General features: G+C 44.8%; 2 protein-coding genes and 2 long non-coding RNA genes across 4 annotated transcripts; 2 read left to right on the top strand and 2 right to left on the bottom strand.

The window, feature by feature from the left end:
• Positions 1 to 8,449: 8,449 nt before the first annotated feature.
• Positions 8,450 to 10,006, top strand: LOC140578515 (uncharacterized). Its single transcript, XR_011982750.1, has 3 exons — positions 8,450 to 8,611; positions 9,274 to 9,339; positions 9,453 to 10,006. It is a non-coding gene; the product is annotated as an uncharacterized lncRNA (long non-coding RNA).
• A 2,871-nt stretch (positions 10,007 to 12,877) lies between these two features.
• LOC111834879 (flavin-containing monooxygenase 5-like) lies at positions 12,878 to 18,526 on the bottom strand. Its single transcript, XM_023794672.2, has 9 exons — positions 18,117 to 18,526; positions 17,203 to 17,337; positions 16,902 to 17,090; positions 16,012 to 16,177; positions 15,252 to 15,394; positions 14,881 to 15,080; positions 14,444 to 14,799; positions 13,847 to 13,919; positions 12,878 to 13,749 (listed from the first exon to the last, which is right to left on the bottom strand). The coding sequence occupies exons 2-9, from the start codon at positions 17,332 to 17,334 to the stop codon at positions 13,374 to 13,376; spliced, it is 1,635 nt and encodes a 544-aa protein (XP_023650440.2). The 5' UTR covers positions 17,335 to 17,337; positions 18,117 to 18,526; the 3' UTR covers positions 12,878 to 13,373.
• On the top strand, positions 17,935 to 21,190 carry LOC111834881 (uncharacterized). Its single transcript, XR_002836092.2, has 3 exons — positions 17,935 to 18,023; positions 18,419 to 18,526; positions 21,051 to 21,190. It is a non-coding gene; the product is annotated as an uncharacterized lncRNA (long non-coding RNA).
• On the bottom strand, positions 18,772 to 22,873 carry plpp6 (phospholipid phosphatase 6). Its single transcript, XM_023794674.2, has 2 exons — positions 22,154 to 22,873; positions 18,772 to 21,414 (listed from the first exon to the last, which is right to left on the bottom strand). The coding sequence occupies exons 1-2, from the start codon at positions 22,656 to 22,658 to the stop codon at positions 21,047 to 21,049; spliced, it is 873 nt and encodes a 290-aa protein (XP_023650442.1). The 5' UTR covers positions 22,659 to 22,873; the 3' UTR covers positions 18,772 to 21,046.
• Positions 22,874 to 23,563: the final 690 nt, after the last annotated feature.

Below are 23,563 nucleotides of genomic sequence, written 5' to 3'. Positions count from 1 at the left end.
CTCACACAAGAAATCTTATGATAAATCAGTATTATTTGATTATAAACCTAAAATTAGCTACATCAAAAGCTTTGGGCTAGTTTGCGACACCTACAGAATATTTAGAATGTAATAAAACTGTTATATACATGCAAATGAGTGTGCAGACTGGTCACAAATTGACAATTTCACACCAGCCAGCTGACCAAAGCTTGCAACCCTGCACTTACCTTGTGAGTGGACAAGAGGTAATTCTCAAATAATCAGTTTACTCTTTTTTTTTTTTTTTGCGAGAGCAGCCTTCATTAAGCAATGAAAGAAATCGGTTGTTTACAGTTTACGCATCCAGCTTCCTCTGGCAACCCCGTATTTTACATCACAACGCCATGTACTGTGGGTAATTCCATCAGGCAAAGTCTGCAGAAATGCGGACTAACAGAAATTCTACATAAAGGGCCCAAAATGACTGTGAGAGACGCCTCATGCACCTGATGACAGCCCCAAGTCCTTTAGGACGTAGCAGGAACGAGCCTCCAAATCAGTGTGTCTGTGAGTGTGGGCACGGCGATTGGGCATCTGGTGCATTTCGATGTTATTCACTTGTAATCTGTAACGCCAATCAAACATTTCAGAACAGCTTATATTTCATCATTTTTTAAACAACAAGTGATGAGCTGACTTGTAAATAACCTAAGATGTTTTTGGAAGTGCTGCTAGCTGACCTTAATTAACCTCATTAAGGTGATTTAGGATGAAATGTAAAAAAGGTCAAGGTCACAGAGCCAGCTAGGGCCATCATCTATGGACTCTCAGCAGTGTTTGGGCAAACTTTGACTCTAATCAATAAAATGGGGTTATTCACCTGCAATCACTGTAAAAAAAAATATTAAGATGCATCTCTGCGATAGTGTTTTTTTTAAAGGATGGTGTTTCTCATTTATTTACTATTTTTTCATTACTAACTACCTTTTGTATATTGTACTGTGTGTAAACATATGGACTGAGACATTAAAACATGAGGGACTTACACTGCATCTCTGTCAATATAGATATCAAATTACAATGACTTTACACAGCGCTTTAGAAATGCAGTTTTTATTGGATTGAAACATGGGATGAGTTAATGATGATATTTTATGTGATCTTAGTCATTACAGGACCCCTCATGAAGAAAAACATAATGGATTCACGTTTTCCCTTGCCCGGACGCGGGTCACCGGGGCCCCCCCCTGGAGCCAGGCCTGGGGGTGGGGCTCGATGGCGAGCGCCTGGTGGCCAGGCCTACACCCATGGGGCCTGGTCGGGCACAGCCCGAACAAGGCACGTGGGTCCCCCTTCCAATGGGCTCACCACCTGTAGGAGGGGCCATAGGGGTCGGGTGCAATGTGAGTTGGGCAGTGGCCGAAGGCGGGGACCTTGACGATCCGATCCTCGGCTACAGAAGCTAGCTCTAGGGACATGGAATGTCACCTCTCTGGTGGGGAAGGAGCCTGAGCTGGTGCGCGAGGCTGTGAAGTTCCGACTAGATGTAGTCGGGCTCACCTGGACGCACGGCCTGGGCTCTGGAACCAGTCTCCTCGAAGGGGGCTGGACCCTCTTCCACTCTGGAGTTGCCCACGGGGAGAGGCGCCGAGCTGGGGTGGGCTTACTTATTGCCCCCTGGCTGGGCGCCTGTACATTGGGGTTTACCGCGGTGGACGAGAGGGTAGCCTCCCTTCGCCTTCGGGTGGGGGGACGGGTCCTGACTGTTGTTTGCGCTTATGCGCCAAATGGCAGTTCAGAATACCCATCCTTTTTGGAGTCCTTGGAAGGGGTGTTGGAGAGCGCTCCTCCCGGGGACTCTCTCGTTCTGCTGGGGGACTTCAATGCTCACGTGGGCAATGACAGTGAGACCTGGAGGGGCGTGATTGGGAGGAACGGCCCCCCCGATCTGAACCCGAGTGGTGTTTTATTATTGGACTTCTGTGCCCGTCACGGATTGTCCATAATGAACACCATGTTCAAGCATAAGGGTGTCCATATGTGCACTTGGCACCAGGACACCCTAGGCCGCAGTTCGATGATCGACTTTGTGGTCGTGTCATCGGACTTGCGGCCGCATGTATTGGACACTCGGGTGAGGAGAGGGGCGGAGCTGTCAACCGATCACCACTTGGTGGTGGGTTGGCTCCGCTGGTGGGGGAGGAAGCCGGTCAGACCTGGCAGACCCAAGCGTATAGTGCGGGTCTGCTGGGAACGTCTGGCGGAATCCCCTGTCAGGGGGAGTTTCAACTCCTACCTCCGGCAGAACTTCGCCCATGTCCCGGGGGAGGCGGGGGACATTGAGTCCGAATGGGTCATGTTCCGCGCCTCCATTGTCGAGGCGGCTGACCGGAGCTATGGCCGTAAGGTGGTCGGTGCTTGTCGCGGCGGCAATCCCCGAACCCGCTGGTGGACACCGGCGGTGAGGGATGCCGTCAAGCTGAAGAAGGAGTCCTATCGGGCCTTTTTGGCCTGTGGGACTCTGGAAGCAGCTGATGAGTACCGGCGGGCCAAGCGGAACACGGCTTCGGCGGTTGCTGAGGCAAAAACTCGGGTATGGGAGGAGTTTGGCGAGGCCATGGAGAACGACTTCCGTACGGCTTCGAGGAGATTCTGGTCCACCATCCGGCATCTCAGGGCAGGAAAGCGGTGCAGCATCAACACTATTTATGGTGGGGATGGTGCACTGCTGACCTCAGCTCGGGATGTTGTGGGTCGGTGGAAGGAATACTTCGAAGACCTCCTCAATCCCACCGACACGCCTTCCAATGAGGAAGCAGAGTCTGGGGACTTGGGGGTGGACTCGCCTATCTCTGGGGCAGAGGTCGCTGAGGTGGTTAAAAAGCTCCTCGGTGGCCGGGCCCCGGGGGTGGATGAGATCCGCCCGGAGTTCCTCAAGGCTCTGGATGTTGCGGGGCTGTCTTGGTTGACACGCATCTGCGGCATCGCGTGGACATCGGGGGCGGTGCCTCTGGATTGGCAGACCGGGGTGGTGGTCCCCCTCTTCAAGAAAGGGGACCGGAGGGTGTGTTCCAACTATAGGGGGATCACACTCCTCAGCCTCCCTGGTAAGGTCTATTCGGGGGTGCTGGAGAGGAGGGTCCGTCGGATAGTCGAACCTCGGATTCAGGAGGAGCAGTGTGGTTTTCGGCCTGGCCGTGGAACAGTGGACCAGCTCTATACTCTCCGCAGAGTCCTTGAGGGTGCGTGGGAGTTTGCCCAACCAGTCTACATGTGCTTTGTGGACTTGGAGAAGGCATTCGACCGCGTCCCTCGGGGAGTCCTGTGGGGAGTTCTCCGGGAGTATGGGGTGCCGGGCTGCCTTATAAGGGCTGTTCAGTCCCTGTACAACCGGTGTCAGAGCTTGGTCCGCATTGCCGGCAGTAAGTCGGACTCGTTCCCGGTGAGGGTTGGACTCCGCCAGGGCTGCCCTTTATCACCGATTCTGTTCATAACTTTTATGGACAGAATTTCTAGGCGCAGCCGGGGCGTTGAGAGTGTCCGGTTTGGTGACCTCAGGATTGGGTCTCTGCTTTTTGCAGATGATGTGGTTCTGTTGGCTTCATCAGACCGCGACCTTCGGCTCTCACTGGAGCAGTTCGCAGCCGAGTGTGAAGCGGCTGGAATGAAAATCAGCACCTCCAAATCCGAGACCATGGTCCTCAGCCGGAAAAAGGTGGAGTGCTCTCTCCGGGTCAGGGAAGAGGTCCTTCCCCAAGTGGAGGAGTTTAAGTATCTCGGGGTCTTGTTCACGAGTGAGGGAAGGATGGAGCGGGAGATCGACAGGCGGATCGGTGCGGCGTCAGCAGTGATGCGGGCGCTGCATCGGTCTGTCGTGGTGAAGAAGGAGCTGAGCCAAAAGGCAAAGCTCTCGATTTACCAGTCGATCTACGTTCCTACCCTCACCTATGGTCACGAGCTTTGGGTAGTGACCGAAAGAACGAGATCGCGAGTGCAAGCGGCCGAAATGAGTTTTCTCCGCAGGGTGGCTGGGCTCTCCCTTAGAGATAGGGTGAGGAGCTCAGTCATTCGGGAGAGACTCAGAGTAGAGTCGCTGCTCCTCCGCATTGAGAGGAGCCAGATGAGGTGGCTCGGGCATCTGCTTAGGATGCCTCCTGGACGCCTCCCTGGTGAGGTGTTCCGGGCATGTCCCACTGGGAGGAGGCCCCGGGGAAGACCCAGGACACGCTGGAGGGACTATGTCTCTCGGCTGGCCTGGGAACGCCTCGGGATTCCCCCAGAGGAGCTGGAGGAAGTGGCTGGGGAGAGGGAAGTCTGGGTTTCCCTGCTGAGGCTACTGCCCCCGCGACCCGACCTCGGATAAGCGGAAGTTAATGGATGGATGGATGGATGGATGGATAGTCATTACAGTAGTCTGGAATTAAATAGTTGATTATTTTATTAAAAAGCTTGAGGAAGGCCATTTAGCAACATATATGAGCAAGTAAATACTGGTGGTAAGTCTGTTTGGTTTTGGTCTGTGTAGAATTTCTTTAGGTCTTTGTTTCTGTATACTGACATCATGGAGTTGAACTACAAATGTTCTTCTCATTCTCGGTGTTAAAAAAATGTATTTACAGGGGCGGACCCAAAGGGGTGGCAGGGATGGCAATTGCCACCCCCAACAGAGCCCTTGCCACCCCCAGTGCCAAACCTTCTGGAAATGGTAAATATTAAAATATACCAATGAGGAGATCGGGCAAAGATTTGAGCGGAAAACTGTAATTTCCGAGTGGCCCTGAAGGCAGCCCGACGCAGCAGTACCCTGTGCGTGCTGCTTACTGACATGTCATTGGCTAAAAGATGGTCTGGGGTGCCATGACATGGCAGTGGCACGCGTTCCTACATGCTCCAAAACACACTTGCGGTATTGATAACAGCAGGAGTTAAGCAGGTATTTATAACATATTACACTGTATTACCTTCCTAATGAGAAGTGGTCACACTCTTGCAGTACATAAAAAATAGCAGCATGAAAGCGTTGTGCACCGTCTGCTCCATGTCTCGTTTAAATTAGCCACGAGCCCTGCTCGTGCTGATATAGATCGTCTTTTAGACAGCGTCTTTGTACGTATGTATGTTTCAGTGCACATACTGAATTATAGTGTTGTTTTATTATTTTAGCAAAGCTAGCCCTTGCTTGAAGTCTGTGTGGTAAGTGTATATGTGGAGAACCAGTCATTAGTTTTCTACTGTATGTAAGCAGGCTATGCATGTTATATTAAAGCTTTGAATTTGGATTACAGAGACCCTCTACTTTACTTGAAATTGTTGCATTTCTGGAACCTTATAAAGAGGTTTTTCATGAGCTGTTTAGGCTTTGTAAGATTTCAGTTGTCATCCCTGTCAGTACTGCTTCCTGTGAGAGAAGTTTCTCTGCTCTAATACTGATCAAATACCACCAGGGGAATGCAGGTCAGTTTAGGTGGTATTCATAAATCTTTCTGTTTACAATTTAGATGCAGTTTTATTTGTTTATTTTTTGAGAATTTGTTTTTAGTCCTATCTGTGTTCTGAGCTTTAAATTTACATGTGCACTGCTCTTGTTTGGTCATTGGTGCAATTTTACTTCTTGTTTGGTCATGGTTTAGTCTAGGTTTAGTCTGGGGTTAATCCAGTTTGAGTTCATGTTTGGTCCTGGATTAGATTAGGCATGGTGTTTATGATTGGTGTTTATGATTTTTTTAAATGTTTGTTGTGTTTATTCAACAAACATTCACAAATTCATTGTTTATTATGTGTGTACTGGAAAAATATTTTTTCCTTCATTTATCATACTTATATGGACCCCTCTGAGAAACCCTTGCTCACCCTTTGGCCACCCCTTAAATAAAAGTCTAGCTTCACCACTGTGTATTTCATCTGCAGATAACCATTTCTGAATTGTATATTTTGTCCACTACTGCCATGACATCCTGGTAGGAAGTAGAGTTTATGGTTCCATACAAAAACTGAAGGAACAGCATACATTTCACAATTTGCACAGTCTTTCTGACCATCTTCTTGATAATTTTCAAAGGGAGTTAATTCCAAAACACAGACATTTTTAAACATAAAAAGTTAGCATTTCGCATACAATAGTGATCAGAAATTTCAGCCATCAGAAATTTGTATAAGGCTCCCAGTGATGGAGTGAACACAAGTGGGAGATCCCTCAGCATCCTTCGGAGGAAAACGCACAGAATTTATATGTTACGTAACAGATTCATTACCTTGTAGTCTGTAGGATTTGCAGACTACCCCAAAGCTTTTTGTGTAGCTAATTTTAGGTTTATAATGGAATAATATAGATTTGCCATAAGAGTCTGAAAGCGCGTCATGCCAGATGCGTGCGAGTTGGCAATCCTGGTAGAGTATCACTTTAATCTCATTGAGAAATATGTTACTACTCTATTATACGATTTGTCTTGCAAAACCCCCTTATTGGCAAATGCAAACAACATTTCAAAAACGTAGTCAGCTTACTTCAATAGCTATGGACGAATTTTGCAATGAGAAAAGCGTACGTGTTCTGCATACTTACAGTAATATTACACAGCAAGTTAAAACGACAGTTTCTGCATTCACTTCCCTTCCGTGGTAGTTACATTACAACAGGCAGTTTAACTCAGCAGGTCTACACCCTGATTCTATAGATAAGTGATAAGACCACGAAGAACAGCATGCAAAGGACGATATAATGAATCCAGTCTGATATGGTTTGTCAGAGCATCGGTCTGCCGTATTAATCAACGCTGCTTTTGCGTCCCAGACAGCAATTCCCTCTGTGCCGGATCCGTTTTCGAATCACTAGATTCGCGTAGCAGTCACACTCACTATGCACCTCTGCGCCAGCTTTGCAGCATACAGGTCCTTCTAAAAAAATTAGCATATTGTGATAAAGTTAATTATTTTCTGTAATGGACTGATAAACATTAGACTTTCATATATGTTAGATTCATTATACACAACTGAAGTAGTTCAAGCCTTTTATTGTTTTAATATTGATGATTTTGGCATACAGCTCATGAAAACCCAAAATTCCTATTTCAAAAAATTAGCATATCATGAAAAGGTTCTCTAAACGAGCTATTAACCTAATCATCTGCATCAACTAATTAACTCTAAACACCTGCAAAAGATTCCTGAGGCTTTTAAAAACTCCCAGCCTGGTTCATTACTCAAAACCGCAATCATGGGTAAGACTGCCGACCTTACTACTGTCCAGAAGGCCATCATTGACACCGTGAAGCAAGAGGGTAAGACACAGAAAGAAATTTCTGAACGAATAGGCTGTTCCCAGAGTGCTGTATCAAGGCACCTCAGTGGGAAGTCTGTGGGAAGGGAAAAGTGTGGCAGAAAACGCTGCACAACGAGAAGAGGTGACCGGACCCTGAGGAAGATTGTGGAGAAGGACCGATTCCAGACCTTGGGGGCCTTGCGGAAGCAGTGGACTGAGTCTGGAGTAGAAACATCCAGAGCCACCGTGTACAGGCGTGTGCAGGAAATGGGCTACAGGTGCCGCATTCCCCAAGTCGAGCCACTTTTGAACCAGAAACAGCGGCAGAGAAGCAGCACTGGACTGTTGCTCAGTGGTCCAAAGTACTTTTTTCGGATGAAAGCAAATTTTGCATGTCATTCGGAAATCAAGGTGCCAGAGTCTGGAGGAAGACTGGGGAGAGGGAAATGCCAAAATGCCTGAAGTCCAGTGTCAAGTACCCACAGTCAGTGATGGTCTGGGGTGCCATGTCAGCTGCTGGTGTTGGTCCACTGTGTTTTATCAAGGGCAGGGTCAATGCAGCTAGCTATCAGGAGATTTTGGAGCACTTCATGCTTCCATCTGCTGAAAAGCTTTATGGAGATGAAGATTTCATTTTTCAGCACGACCTGGCACCTGCTCACAGTGCCAAAACCACTGGTAAATGGTTTACTGACCATGGTATTACTGTGCTCAATTGGCCTGCCAACTCTCCTGACCTGAACCCCATAGAGAATCTGTGGGATATTGTGAAGAGAAAGTTGAGAGACGCAAGACCCAACACTCTGGATGAGCTTAAGGCCGCTATCGAAGCATCCTGGGCCTCCATAACACCTCAGCAGTGCCACAGGCTGATTGCCTCCATGCCACGCCGCATTGAAGTAGTCATTTCTGCAAAAGGATTCCCGACCAAGTATTGAGTGCATAACTGAACATAATTATTTGAAGGTTGACTTTTTTTTTGTATTAAAAACACTTTCCTTTTATTGGTCGGATGAAATATGCTAATTTTTTGAGATAGGAATTTTGGGTTTTCATGAGCTGTATGCCAAAATCATCAATATTAAAACAATAAAAGGCTTGAACTACTTCAGTTGTGTGTAATGACTCTAACATATATGAAAGTCTAATGTTTATCAGTCCATTACAGAAAATAATGAACTTTATCACAATATGCTAATTTTTTTGAGAAGGACCTGTATTTGTCCGCAAGCTCTGACTGACAGTCCGTCAGAAAGGTCCGTATCTGATCCGGAGCAGCAGCGCAGACCGGACCCGCGCTTTTTTAAATCTCGCAGATGCGCGTGTACGTGCCTCAGTAAGAGGTAACTGAAGAGTCACACAATAACCAGGAAGACCTGCTTGTGGTTCTTGGTAAGTGCATTATAAAACTATATTAAGATTGACATATACCAGGTGATAGTTCCATCTATGCGATTAAAAAACATAACTAATGCGAAAGTAGGCTTAAAGTAAGAATTGGCGATTGTGGTGAAAGCCTGTTCTCAAAATTGGTGAATATCTCCGTTCGCGTGGATGTTATGTGCAATGAGATGCGGGCAATATTTTTGTACGTCTGCGTAAAATTCTAATTTTGGGTTCAGTGTCACCAACTTGGCAGTAAATATTATCTAAGCTCATTTCCAGCCTGTTTGTGTCTTCCAGTTCATTTATCTGGTTAGCATGCAAACGTTACTTGAAGTTGCTCAAACTTAGTAGGCCCAGTTGATGGGACCCTGTTTACACGGTTTTTGGATAAATCAGCAAACTTCGTTTAGTTAAATGTTTGCATAACGTTTATTGCTAGTGTTAGCATAAAATCTTTTTCAGATTTAATTTTGATAGTGTTTGAATAAATATGTTTATTTAGATTTGAATTGTATTTTATCTATTAGGTGAAACATTAAGTGTATTTTCCCCCCTTTTTTCAGTTTCTTACTTGTTCATTTCAAATTCAGATTCTCATTTTTGCAGCAGTGTTAGAGTTTTTTTTGAGTAGCTAAATATCTCCTATTTCTTTGAACTGTGCTCCATAGGTTTTGTTCCATTCCATCTGCTGATGCTAGTCAAGTTGAGGTCAAGCTGCCCATCATCTCTTGCAGGTAACCAGCTACAGTATATCACATACAGTCACATTTTGAGACACATAATGCACCTGTACCTTGATTTTGAAACTTGTTGCTTGATCTTTATTTCCACCTTTATTTCCACCCAGGTCCCTCAGATCTGTTGATAAAGGTTTCCTTCATGTTGCTCGGTCCCGCCACAAAAACAAAGGGGACCGTGCTTTTGCCGTGGCAGCTCCACGTCTTTGGAATGGTTTGCCTCCAGATATTAGATCTGCACCCACGATCACAATTTTTAAATCCAGACTAAAGACTTATTTGTACTCTTTGGCCTTTGCTTCTTAGTTTTTTTTAATTTTTATTTTTAATTTTTATTTTTCATCTTGCTTTTGCTTTTTATGTATGTAATATATTTTTTTTTTTTATTGTGTCATGCTATCATGTTGCACTGTGTCCACGTCTTTCTATGCAGGTAGTTCTCGTTTGTGTTTACTGTAATGCTTTTAGCATTTTATGCTTGCTGTCTTTATTTAAATTTAGTTGAAGTTTTAGTTTGACATTGTACAGCACTTTGGTCAGTTTTCACTGTTTAAATGTGCTATATAAATGAAACTTACTTACTTACTTACTTACCTGATGCCCTGTCGAATAACACATTAAGATTTAGAAATGACACTCTATAGCAGGGGTCTCCAACTCCGGTCCTGGAGAGCTACTATCCAGTAGGTTTTCTGTCCCACTTGGCTTCTGATGAGCCACACCTGGCCCTGTTATTTACCCGAGAACAGGTGTGGCTCATCAGAAGCCAGGTAGGATAGAAAACCTACTGGATAGTAGCTCTCCAGGACCGGAGTTGGAGACCCCTGCTCTATAGGCACCACCAATATCATCCAGCACAGATGTTGAATTCCTTTCCTCCTGAATAAAGTCTGAAAACTGTATTCCCAGTTTACTTTCAGACGTGCTACTTCCTACTCTTCAGTGACAGACCAAGTAAGATACCACCACACACACACAAACACAGATCAATGTATATTCAGAGATTAGTAAAATAAATGTACTTTTTTATGTTCAGACCTGTACCCGGTTCCACTGGCTCCAACTTTTGCTGATCACCTGTTTTCCTTTAACCATCCAAACTATCATGTAAGTTGACTGTTATTTTCAATGTCTTGCTATTTGACACTTGGTCTCCGCAGACACGTAAATTCGTAAAAAAAAAATTTTAATTATTGCATGATGCATTATTTTTTTTATAAATACAATTGATATTGAATTGAACAATTTATTCCACGCAAGCTTGTCACAATGTTTTTGAATATATTTTTTACATTTTTCATTTGACTGGAGTTTTTGTAATGACAAAAAATGTTATGTGTTCTCTGGATGAGATTGAGATTCAGAAATGTAAAATAAATAAAAATAAACTGTTTTGAAGATGAGAAATGTGTGGGGATTTATTTGGGCCATGTCTGGCCCAGGTGTAGCTGAAAAAATTAATCACCAATCACAGACCAGGGCCAAATGAGCCCCAGATGTAAAGTTTGAGTCACGGATCTGAGCCAGATCCACACCAAATATCATAGCATTAATAACTGTATCGGGCCAGTACTGGCCAAGGTCTGTTCCTGATCCCCAATCCAAATCCGTGCCGGTATTGGGCCGTTGGAAAGAAAGACCCCGGCGCAAACCCGTTTTGCGGATCTGCACCAAATTCTATCCAATGTCTGGCCCAGATCTGCCACAGTTACCTTTTGCTGTCTGGGGTGTGTCTTACCTACAGCTCCTTGGCTTTTTCGCTGCAAACTTTTCTGAAAATAAATCTGTCTTGTAGCCGATCGTACACGTAATAAAATTCTTGTCCGTGCTGCTCCTTAATTATATAATTTGTGCGAGCCATATTTGATGTAATACTGATCAGTTTGGGGAAAAAAAACACACATATGGGTAGCAGGAACGAGAACGAGTGTGTCTGTGAGTGTGGGCAGGGCGATTGGGCATCTGGTGCGTTTCGATGTTATTCACTTGTGTATTAGGATGAATTTCCGAACGACTACATTGCCTAGAATTTATCCTTGTCTTCCTGTTACTGTCATACATATGAGGTGATTGATTGATTGATTTTGATCGTGTGTGGACTAATCATCCCGAGATTCAAATACGTCCTCCATGATTCACCTATAATATTATTGTGTCAAGATTAGACTGCAAAAGCATGTTATTTTTTCTCTCCTCTGATCACTTATATAACTTGTTTTTTTTATAAATGACTGGTTTCAGAGTATTCTTATCTTATTCGAAAGAATCCTTGTTCTGGTGCTTACCCTGTTCAAGGACACTTACCATGTTTTTCTGGATTTTGAGGGGCTTTCAGAGGACAGGGAAAGGTGTTGCTCAATTTGTTTTTCACACCACTGGTCAGCGTATGAGACACCTGCCTTGTCTTCAAAGAGAAGAGAAAGCACTGCTCATTACTATTTTTGATTGAAGCTGTGCCTAGCGGCAGGAAGAGGGGAAAGCATTGCACAAGGATACTTATCTAACTATCTTTGTTTGAAACTGCACCTAGCGGTCAGTGTGTGTAGGACGCTCACCCCATCCTCACGAGGAGGGGGGACGCATTGACTATAGAAACTTGTCTTATCACTTCTGATTGAAGCTGCAAACTGCACTTTCTTGGGACTCACGTGTTGGTCTCCTGCCAGGACTGAAAAGGGCTCCCCGGTCTAAAAGTGAAGGTGCGTGATGATGGTACCTCCGAGTGTGAATAGCTTTGTAGTGTCAATTTTTTTATTCAATCAATTATCACAATAACCATAATATCAAGTTGCACTTTCTATATATGCATGTTTCAATTGTCACTTTTTATACATGCCTATAATCTCTTGTATCGGCAGTTTTATTATTGTTAATGATATATAATATAGTTGGATATCACTTGTGATATGGGATTATTTGCCTTTGATCCAAAAATGTGGCTTTGATTTTAATGCAAGGTTATTTTTTATTACTTGTAATAAAGCGTTTTTAGTAGTGAACCTAAGTGTGCCTGTTTGCTCCTTCGAAAGCCCTATATCCCCCGTCACAACATCTTAAAACAACTTGTAATCTGTAACGCCAATCAAACATTTCAGAACACCTTATATTTCATAATTTTTTAAACAACAAGTGATGAGCTCACTTGTAAATAACCTAAGATGTTTTTGGAAGTGCTGTTAGCTGACCTTAATTAACCTCATTAAGGTGATTTAGGATGAAATGTAAAAAAGGTCAAGGTCACAGAGCCAGCTAGGGCCATCATCTATGGACTCTCAGCAGTGTTGGGGCAAACTTTGACTCTAATCAATAAAATGGGGTTATTCACCTGCAATCACTGTAAAAAAAAAAGAGATGAATTTCGATAGTGTTCTTTTAAAGGGTGGTGTTTCTCATTTATTTACTATTTTTTCATTACTAACTACCTTTTGTATATTGTACTGTGCGTAAACATGGACTGTGACATTAAAACATAAGAGGGACTTACACTGCATCTCTGTCAATACAGATGTCAAATTACAATGACTTTACACAGCGCTTTAGAAATACAGTTTTTATTAGATTGATACATGGGATGAGTTAATGATGATATAGTCATCACAGTATTTTATTAGAAAGACTGAGGAAGGCCATTTAGCAACATATATGAGCAAGTAAATACTGGTGGTAAGTCTGGTTTTGGTCTGTGCAGAACTTCTTTAGGTCTTTGTTTCTGTATACTGACATCATGGAGTTGAACTACAAATGTTCTGCTCATTCTCTGTGTTAAAAAATGTATTTCATCTGCAAATAACCATTTCTGAATTGTACATTTTGTCCATTACTTTGGAGGAAAACACACAGAATTTATCTCAGGCTTAGAAAGCCACCAGCAGAACAGTCACGCCGAAAGCAAAAGAAACCGCCTGGATGGACATGGGTCCTAAAATCAGTGAGTTGTTGCATGTTATCCAGTTAGGCTTTCCACGGTCCGTCATTCTGTTATCAGCGTACTTTTACACCATGTGAAGGAATGGCTTTGGCACATACATCCTCTAGTTGCTTGGGGAAGCCAAGAGATCCTGAAGGTTATTTCGGGCACAGACAGCTGCTACCACTAGGGCGGCGCCACTGAGAGCGAGCAGCAACGGCAGCCTTGAAGAGGGGGGCTCTGGCACGGCCCGGGTTTTCATCGGCTGGGCCACCCGCTCCCACTGCGTGAGAATGGCCTGCCGGGCCCCTGCCCACTGACCCGGCCCATATAGCCGGTACTGGTACGGGGTACAGGGTCCCAGCAGGACGCTGAGGCCGAGGTGAGGGTCCCGCAGCAGCAGCCGGAGGAGCTTGGGCCGTACCCCAAACTGCCCGGCCAGGTCGTCCAGATAGGGGATGTAGTCCAGCTGGAGAGAAGCAACTTTGGGACAAGGATGTCTGGGAAACAGGCAAGAAAATACAATTATGACACCTCTGAACTCAATTCGCAGTAAATGAACAACTTGGCTTTAATCCAGTTTCCAGTGCTGATTACCCCTTAATGTATCTTTTCCTCTCTTTTTCAATATCTTTCAGCATTTTTTCCTTCGGTGGGAGTTGGATGAATCCTATGAAGAAAAATAAATAACTACTGACTAGAATTGGAGTCGTTCACTCATTTTATGCATTGAACTGGTCTTCATCAGACCCCAAACTATTACTTCTTTTATGGTCTAAAACAGGGTTATTCAACTCACGGTCCTCGAGGTCCGAGCACTGCTGGTTTTCCAGCCTTCCTTTACCTGTCAGTCAGGTGTGTAGCCTCTGACCAATCAGAATCAGTAATTATTAAACAACTACCTGGGAGAACTGAAAAAACGGCCTGAATTTGGAATTGAGGTCCAGAGTTGAAGAACCCTGGTCTAAAAGAAGTAATAGTGTTCCTATTAATATTAAAGATTTCTTGTTTGCTGAATTTACAGTTTCAGCGGCTTAAGAAGCTCTTCCCACCTAGAAAACGTGTGGAAACATTCTCTGCCTTGCACCTCCCTAGGGACGTGTTACTGCATTTATAGACTGAAACATTCATTTGTATTAGTAAACTCAATGTTACATAAACTTCTCAAGGTTATAACTGGTGTATTGGGATTACCTGTGATGACTCGCGTGACCCATCGAGCCTGCATCTCCACCGCAGGCATAATGGAACCTATTACTTGAAACACTCCCAAAACGGCCAAGGTGGGGCACTCAATCCATGGTGGGAACACGTGTTTGTACAAGGTTAGCTCATGTCCAGGGCCAGGGAAGATGGAGCTGGGGAGGAAGGGGAAGGAGTAGTTGTACCCTGTGCAGAACACCACAGCATCAACTTGGGCCTCTGTTGTTCCATCCTCAAAGACCACGGTAGAACCCCGGAATTCCTGAATGTTGGGCTTCATGACCAGAAGGCCAGTAAGGATGCGGACAGGAAGCTCATCGTTGATTAGAGGTCTGTAGTCCATGATCCTGCAGGAAGGTACTCAATTATGTAATAGGTCAACTAAGATCGGCCAGGGCAGTCGCCGTAACTCTGGTTTAGGATCTCACCTGTGTCTGGGCATGAGGCCGTATAACTGGTGGTCATACTTCTGGTTCAAACTCCTCTCGATGGCCCAGCTGAGCAGACGGCGAGGCAGCACTGCAGTCAGAAGGGCTACCGGACGGGTGATTACACTCATGTCCACCGGGAGCCCCCGGCTGGATGTGCGCCCCATGACCCAAGTCCCCTGCCGAGTACTGAGCAATGTCTGGGAGGAAAGCATTTCGACCCCAATGAGCCACTAACAGAGTACATGGCCACCAGAGAACTGGAGGGTCAATCCCAGGCGTAGATTGAGATTTAAGACCAATGTGAAGCAGACAAGCAACATAACAGATGTGTGGATCCCAGCTGGCTTGTAACCCTGGGAGAGCCTCACCTGCTTGGCAGCTCTGCTGATCTCAACAGCAATGTCTCCTCCTGAGTTTCCAATCCCCACCACTACAACCTTTTTTCCTTGGTAAGGGTCTGGGTCCTTGTATTCCCAGCTGTGGCAGTATTGGCCCCTGAAGGTCTCAAATCCTTTAAAAGTATCATCATCTCTTAAACACCTTTATTGTAGTGGCTTATCTGACAGATTGCAGTGATTACAGGATTCTTTGGATTACAGAAAGGGCAGAGATAAGTGTCGACACCAGTCGATTTCTGGACATACACTCAGAACTGGCAATTTACATACATCAATCTGCTGAAAACACATGCTTTCTGCCCAGGGGAGGAAACCTCACTGCTTACAGGAAACCCACATGAAGACAGAGAGAATCATACCCACAGAAAATCAAACCCACAAAACTGCAGGTATGACTCCACTGCACCACCCACTGGATCAAGGTGCAGTCCTTAAAAGAAACACTTTCCAAATTTTTTTTCCTAAGAATGCATTTTCATCCCTTTCACCACCTCTGCAGCAACACTGCATATGAAACGGAAACTACCTTTGACCAAAGAAACTAAAAACTGTTGTGATAAACTGCTTTGCAAGAGAATGAGTCTGTATTGTCAAAATCATGGATAACTATTATTAGTTCTGCAGGGACAAAAAAATATTTAACTGACTGCAGATGACAAATTACATGAAGAAGTGACGTTCTCTGCTCTTGTGATATTTCAGTCACCTTCTGAACCAAGTGGCCACACACCTGGGAAGTCTTTCAGTGGAGTCACTGGGGAGGTGTACTGGCCTGAACACACCAGAACCGCATCAAAGATCTGCTGCTCCCGATGACCATCTCTGCTCTCTGTGACAACCTCCCACTGGCCTGAGCTTGAGAAGTCAGGCCTCTGCTTCACACTGAGGACAGTGGTCTGAAAATAAAGTCACAATCAATTACGCCCATTAATGCTCCTTCACGGCAAAGTGTCTCACATAGCGGGCTACCCTATCCAGAAAATTTGCAGCATTTACACTTATTTAGTAGATGGTTTTATACAAAACAATGTACAGTTGACAAAACAGGGTCAGACAGTTCTGGGAATAGTAGGGGTTAACAATGGTGACATCACTTTGTCAGCCCTGGGATTTGAAACAATCACCTTCCACTCATAAGCATAGCATGCTAACCCACTGAGCCAGACACCTACTAGGAGAATGTGGGCATGCTAACCAAGATGGGTACTGGAACACCACTGGGAAAATTCCATGTTTTATTTCGTGGTACACTGGTGGGATTAAGGAAAGATGGTCCTTATTCTGAAGGATATTTCTAAGGAAATACATTTTAGGTGTAACTCAATACTGTTTTTGTTACAGAGTTTACGTCAGTGTTTCACAACCCAGTACTCTGGGACCCCCAAACAATCCACATTTTTGCTCCCTCCCAACCAATTAAAAACACTGAATACCTGGTACAGGTATGTTGGGAGCTCGGAAGGAGCAAAAGTGTGGGTTCGGAGGAACTGAAGTGAGAAACAGGGTTACAAAATATAGTTTAGACTCATCCAGAAAGTATGTGAGCATATAGACAAACACTGACTTCTGCAGGTAATGGTTTGCATGGACTATGGGCTCCGGCGTTAATGAAGTGATCACCTGGAACCGGATATGCCGAAGGAGGTCAAAATAAGTGGCATACAGACGCAAATACTGCAGCAGCTGCGAGTTGTGCATGTAGCTGGGGAAGTGGGCTGGCATGGGGAAGTCGCTGAAGCACATCATCTCCTTGGAGGTGTTGACCACAAGGGAGCGGTACGTGCTAGAACGCCCTGGCTCCGGATTCTCCTGAGGAATACAGGGTTAGACTGATCATATAAATATTCTGATCTGCTGTCATTTTAAATCACAGCCTGGCCTGCATCTCATACGAAAATTTCTGGAAGCTGGCAGAACTTGCCCTGAACCTCCACAAGCCCCCGATGTCATCGCTGCTCTCGAAGCAGACCGGCTCCAGTCCCTCCTCCAGGCAGCACTTGACACAAACCAGTCCGGAGCTTCCCGCTCCGACCACAGCAACGCGGCGAACCATGACCTGCACATAAGAGATTTTACTAAAAGCAGCCCCTGTGTCTTGCGATGAGATTTTGACACGAAGTGGCAATGCTGATGAAATTCTATCATGTTGTCTCTAAAGGCATTGCGTTTGCGTTTCAATCATGACGAAAAATTCATCTTGAAATTACAATAACTAACTTCAAATGCTTATTTGTTTAAATACCAAATAACGATTGCAAATATATTAAATAACACAAAAAACATCACATTAATTAAAAACATATCGTGATTTTCTTTTTTCATTCCCGTCACCCATTGGTGAATTCTGGCTCGCATCCGGACCGCGATATATTCCATTATTTATATTATAATCGTGTTTTCATATTTTTATGCTATATTATAACACTTTAAATTAATTATTTAAACGAATGCCCTTTCCGTATATGAAATATTCTGGATATGCTCTACAGGTAGGCTACTTGAAATCTTGTTTTCAACAGTTTGCCCAACCCATTATAAAATATGTCGTCTTGTTGACGCTAACATTATAATCCCTTTTAAATTAATGACGTGATCTGTCCGTTCTTGTCGTACTGTTATGTATCAAGGATGTGCAGTAAAATCACACACAAGCCTCCAAAGCACGTAGCCATATCTCGCTTCCACATTATAAACAGACTCAAGATACGCAGCCAGATCTGCTCCTCAGACGAGCGCAGATAAGTAGGGATTCATTCCTAAAAAACTAACGTCGATAAAGCTGTTTTGTAGAAAATAGCCGAGTAAACAAACAAAAAAAAAACCATATTTACTAACCTTTTTGTGAATGGGCGTTTTCCGATCGCGGTTGCATAGGGGCGCGGTGCTCCCTAAGAAATCAGCCGTCTCCTGTGATCCAGACGCCAGGGCTCGGCCACGAACTTTGCTCTTTGCTCTGCTATTTAAGTTTTCACTTGAAGTTGTTTTTCTGTTTAGTTGAAAAGATAAATGTGCATGGGAGGCCCGTAGCCAGCACAGGGCCCCGCTGTATATTTTTACGACGATTTGGGGGGGCGGTTTGGTTCGCAGTTAGGGAGGATTTCTAATTAGTTTTTTTTCTTCTCATGCCGTTCTTACAGTAATTACATTAAACCAAAACAACTGGAAGAGGCTCTTTTCTCCTTTCATCCACTGTCTACCCTCAGCGGAGAGCCAGCAGTCATTGCCATGCAACACTGACACCAATGGTACTACTTACAAATCGATCAAGAAAATATCAAAGTTCTATGCTTTAGTGCTGGTATTGTTATCAATAACATCTGTGGATGAATGGATTTATATATATATATATATATATATATATATATATATATATATATACACATACACACACACACACACACACACACACACACATATCTTAAAATTATTATTTTTTATTTTTGAGGAAATGGAGGGTGTGAAATATAACACTCCCACAAACACATAACACTTCAAGGAAGAGACAAGGAGTGATTACATTTATTTTTGAAAAAAGAACATTAGAATCACAATACATTGTCCTCTTGGCACATCTACCAAGTAAAATGAACAGTCCTTTCTGCTACTAAGTAAAATACACTGACAATTCTAGTTACAAATACAGTTTGTGTCAAAGTAAAAGACAAGCAATGGTCACTGACTAAATGGACTGTCTGTAGCTGGTGAATTCTGTTTTCAGCACGTACTGAAATATCCTCTCTTCCTGGCAAACCATCGTACTCGCTTCCCTCTTTAAACAGTGAACTTTTATCTTACAGGCCATACCGTAACTCCAGTTTGTAGTGAATGTTCTATATGTACAGTCTTCCAGAACCTGGATCAGTTTAAGGTGTCCGGGCACCTCTGCAGACTCCTGATTTCACTAACCGGAAAACCCTAATTTCAGATTTAATCTGATTGCAATATTATTTAGGATTAACAGTTGTTTTAGAGTACAGGAAGATTCAGATCTAAAAATTAAATGGATTTCAAGTAATTCAAAGCAAGAAAACCTTCAAGTTTACAAATCGGGTTAGTTTTTTTTTTTTAAAGTCATATAAGATATCAATGGTCAAAATGTAATCACAGCATTGTGCAATTACCCCAAATTCCACAGAGACTATAACAGCTCTTAGACCTTTATAAGGTGTAACACCCTAAAGTGCCAGAAACAGGTGGTTTGTGAGAGCTTGCCAGTGTCTGTCAGACAGAATAGTTACACATGAAGCTTTCCCAGACCGACACCCCTCTCCCTCTGCCTCGACACATCACTGATGGGCAGTTCAGCCCACAGCACACATTCATTTTGATTTTATTCTGGAGATTGACTCTCCAGTACAAGTTTATCAAGCAGGGTTTACATTTCCATATCATATAAAACTATAAAATACACTAAATGTACCCTCTTATAATTCACAAACACAGCAACAGCAGAATATGAATACAGTGTGCAAGTTATGCACACAGCACCGTGGTCAGCACTGTAGTCCTTAAAATGACACATCCTCCACGCAGGCTTGCAAAAGCTGCAATGGACTGACACATCACCCACGCACACATGCAGGGCTGCTCCCATACTGAAATCAGAGGAGACGCTTGTAAAAGACTCGGCTGAACGGGAACCGACTGGCTGCAGTGCGGCAAACCATGTGCACAGCCTTTGTTTGGTCCTCGTTCTACAGGAAAGGCGACAGTTGAAAATCCAGATACCATGAAATTGAGCTTGATGAATACATGCAGTAGCCCGGATGGGCCCAGTGAAGTCAGTATATCCACCTACTCCTCTAAACAGAAAAAAAAAACAAAACATACAGGCCAGTACCCCCACCTTCCACTGTCACAAACCAGCCTTCAGAACAAGGAAAAGTAGCTGCTAACAGAGGTCACCGTGAATCAAAATAGCGACTCGCTTTAAATCACAATAAAACACAGCAAGCTAGACGGCGACCTGGTTATTCCTCAGGGCAGAGACTGTCATAATAAGTTACTATTTACACATAATAAACAAGAAAGAAACAAGGGCACACCAAAATAATCTCAAATACAAGTGACTACAAGACACTTCACAGTGCGTGAGGAATGTTGTAAAGCAATGGAATAGGACTGTATTATTATAAGTTCTATACCAGCTGTTCCCCTTAAGTTTCTGTAAAATACTTCCCTTAATAATCTTTCACAGAGGGGGCTGGCGAGTCCAGGCCTCACAGCTCAGAGGGTGTTCTTGTTTACATTCCTGCTGAGCGCTTCATGCACAGATGGAATTCGAGCCCTAAGGAGGAGTAACTGTCCAAGCCACCATGTATCATGTATACATTAAATTTAGACTGAAACAAAGCTGGCAGCTTGATCACAATCTTGTTTATATGGTCAATAAGTGAAATGTATTTGATCGACGGGTAAATAAAGATGATTAAAAGCTCAGCAGTGATCGACACCTATATGCTCTAGCCAGAGGTCTGGATTTGCCGACCTGGTTTAATTCGATCTGCTTCACAGACCACGGTGGCTTACAAGTCAAGCTGATATTCACCCACCCAAATGCACACAGACAGACACAAGGACAACATTCACAACGGCATCAATTAACATCAAGATATTTATAGCATTTAGTGCGATGTGACGCTTTTAATTGCCTGTGTATTTTAGGCAATGGGCAATGTGCACAGTGATGTTACAGCTGGGGAGCAGGGCATTTGGGGGTTGGGGCTGGTTCCCCTCTGACACCTGCTATACCTTCCACCCCCACCTCAGCTCCACTGGCCCATGGCAAGGTGTAGCCCGACCGGCGAGACCCACAGCGCCTCCACCAGGTTGTACTGGCAGTAGCCCATCCCGAAGCCGAAGGCCACGTCCGTGACGTTGTGGCGCCCCAGCAGCACGCGGGAGAGGCCCACGGTGACGGCCCAGAGCAGCACAAGCACTCGCAGCGGCGCTGCTAGCACAAGGTGCGCCAGCAGGAAGCGGGCACACAGGGCGGCCCGTGTGGCGTGGCCCGACGGGAACGAGTAACGGTCCACCGAGAAGGTGGCGAACATGTCCATCCGGTTGTGGGAGGGCCGCCGCCGGCGCACGATGGCCTTCACCACAGCAACTAGGACCAGGTCCAGGATGAGCGCTGGGGGGGGACACAAACCAATGGTCAGTGGGCTCACTGCTCGTCCGCACTGGCCCAGATGAGCCAGGGGGCCACGGAAGAGCCAGAACTTTCCAAAATACCATCAGATAGAAGGAATAAACCACCACTGCTATGGCAGGCTCATATCCTCAGCTTCAGCCCAGAAATACACACTGTTTTGCGTGTATTTCTATTTGCAGGGAAAAACATCACAGAAGAGTGTAAAGATGCAGAAATCATACTGACTGCTTATTACAAGGTATACGACCAGAATAAAAACAAAGCCCTTAATTACGAGAATAACGATGTCACAAGATTCATGGAAAATAATTCCCGTCATAGATATAAAAAGGAAGGCATGGAGAAAAGAAGACATATGGGGGTGGGCAGACACTGGATCCCATGGGGGAAATCAGCAGTGCACATGCTAACAGCCAACAGACACAGCTGGGTAGAAGCAAAAAAGATCAGGCTTCGTAATGGGTGGCATAACTTAAAGCAGGGGTGCCCAACTCTGTGTAGCTTAGTTCTTTCCCTGTTCCACCATAAATGATTCAGCTCAAGAGCTGTGTGGTAATTAGCTGAATCAGGTGTGTTAAATGACGGGAAACCCAAAAATGTGCAGGGCTCTGGCCCCCCAGGATTGGAGTTGGGCACCCCGGCCTTAAAGGGAAACCAGTGAAAATAAATAAAAGTGGAAGAGACACATACACTCTTAGCAACAAAAGAGTTGATTTACCCATGAGGAGGTTAAGCATGACCTCCTGGCCTGCGGCACTGTCACTCTTGTACAGGCAGTACAGCACACCTGCTAGCCAGGGTATACCGTGGCCGGAGATCTCGATCAGCTTCATCAGCGGCCGGATGCTGCCCCACGACGAGTCTTCGCAGGCGCAAACCCCGAGGCGCTTTGACAGCCATAAGTCAATAGCGAGCAGTGAGCTGATCGCGATCCCGATAAATGACGGGTTAAGTCGCATACAGTCCTCCTCCGGCAGCTGCTGGGCGCCAGTAGCCGAAGACGACGGGGCACCCGAGAATCCCAAGGGCGATCCCGAGCCTCTGCGGCGCGTCGGGCTCTCTGAGGCTCGTAGGCGAGCCGTCGTCGGATCCGAGCCCTGGCGTTGAAGCAGCTGGGGCGACGGAGACCGGCTGAGTGACATGAACTCGTAGCGTCCGCCGCTGCTGATACCCGGGCTACCGCCACTGCGTCCCCCGTTACCCTTCGCTTTGGGGGAAGGCATTTTTAAAATATATCTTTACGTCAGCGACTGGCTGTCGTGACCACGCTTCAGTGTTAAATCTACTGTACTGTAGTCTAGTTAATGCTTTTCATTTCATTCTCCCATTTAAAAACAATAGCTCCCATACCACACATCAGTCACCGCACTGTCTGCCGCAAGGCTCACTCGTACACAACATCCGGATACAAAGGGTCCTGCGTCACTTCCGTAACACGGCCGGTGGTGAGCCACATGACCGGAAGAGAAACAAAGCAAAAGAGCGAGGGAAATCAGTGTTCTTAATGATTTTGTTCCGTTTAGCGAAAAGGTTCAGAGATTACTTCCTTTAGCCTAAAATTGTTAGCTAGAATTTTCTACAATAATGTTTCTGTTAATATTTTATAATGAGCATATTGACTCCTGTGACACAGAAGTCTTAATTATATTTGCTTTTCATTATTTTAGTAATAGCACAAGCCCCCCCCCAAATAGAACTAGTGACGCCCCTGTTTACACACACACACACACACACACACACACACACACACACACACACAAACGGCGAGCAACTGTAGCACCCATGCAGAAGCAGATTCAGTGTGCATTGGAGCTACGTACACAGTTTACACTTTCAATTGCTAAGATACATTCTGTAGGGTGACCAGATAATCCATGTCAGGGAGGACACTCTGAGCTAGGACAGGAATTGTAAATTACCATTTCAATTAAACGGACCTGGATTTCACTTGAGCACTGAGTTCTTGCTGTGTGCTGATTGGTCAGTCTCCTATAATCATGCATGTGTCACTAATGTTAATGTGAAACAGCTGGATGAGTCTTTCAGTCAAGGAAATAAACCAGTCAAAGCACAAGAAGAGCTGAACTAATTAGCCGAGCACAGGAGCCTTTCAATTTGAAAGTAGTTT

This window comes from Paramormyrops kingsleyae, chromosome 15, assembly GCF_048594095.1.
Source record: "Paramormyrops kingsleyae isolate MSU_618 chromosome 15, PKINGS_0.4, whole genome shotgun sequence".
In the NCBI taxonomy this organism is placed as follows: Eukaryota; Metazoa; Chordata; class Actinopteri; order Osteoglossiformes; family Mormyridae; genus Paramormyrops; species Paramormyrops kingsleyae.
Note: the sequence above shows the minus strand (reverse complement) of the source record. Positions and strands in the feature narration are given on the sequence as shown.

Coding starts and splice junctions, on each gene's coding strand:
- LOC111834879 (XM_023794672.2), bottom strand. CDS start 17,334: ATGGTTCGCCGCGTTGCTGTGGTCGGAGCGGGAAGCTCCGGACTGGTT. Junction 15,081..15,251: donor TCAGCAGAGCTGCCAAGCAG/GTGAGGCTCTCC, acceptor CTTTCCTCCCAG/ACATTGCTCAGTACTCGGCA. Junction 14,800..14,880: donor GGCCTCATGCCCAGACACAG/GTGAGATCCTAA, acceptor ACCTTCCTGCAG/GATCATGGACTACAGACCTC.
- plpp6 (XM_023794674.2), bottom strand. CDS start 22,658: ATGCCTTCCCCCAAAGCGAAGGGTAACGGGGGACGCAGTGGCGGTAGC. Junction 21,415..22,153: donor CATGCTTAACCTCCTCATGG/GTAAATCAACTC, acceptor GTCCCCCCCCAG/CGCTCATCCTGGACCTGGTC.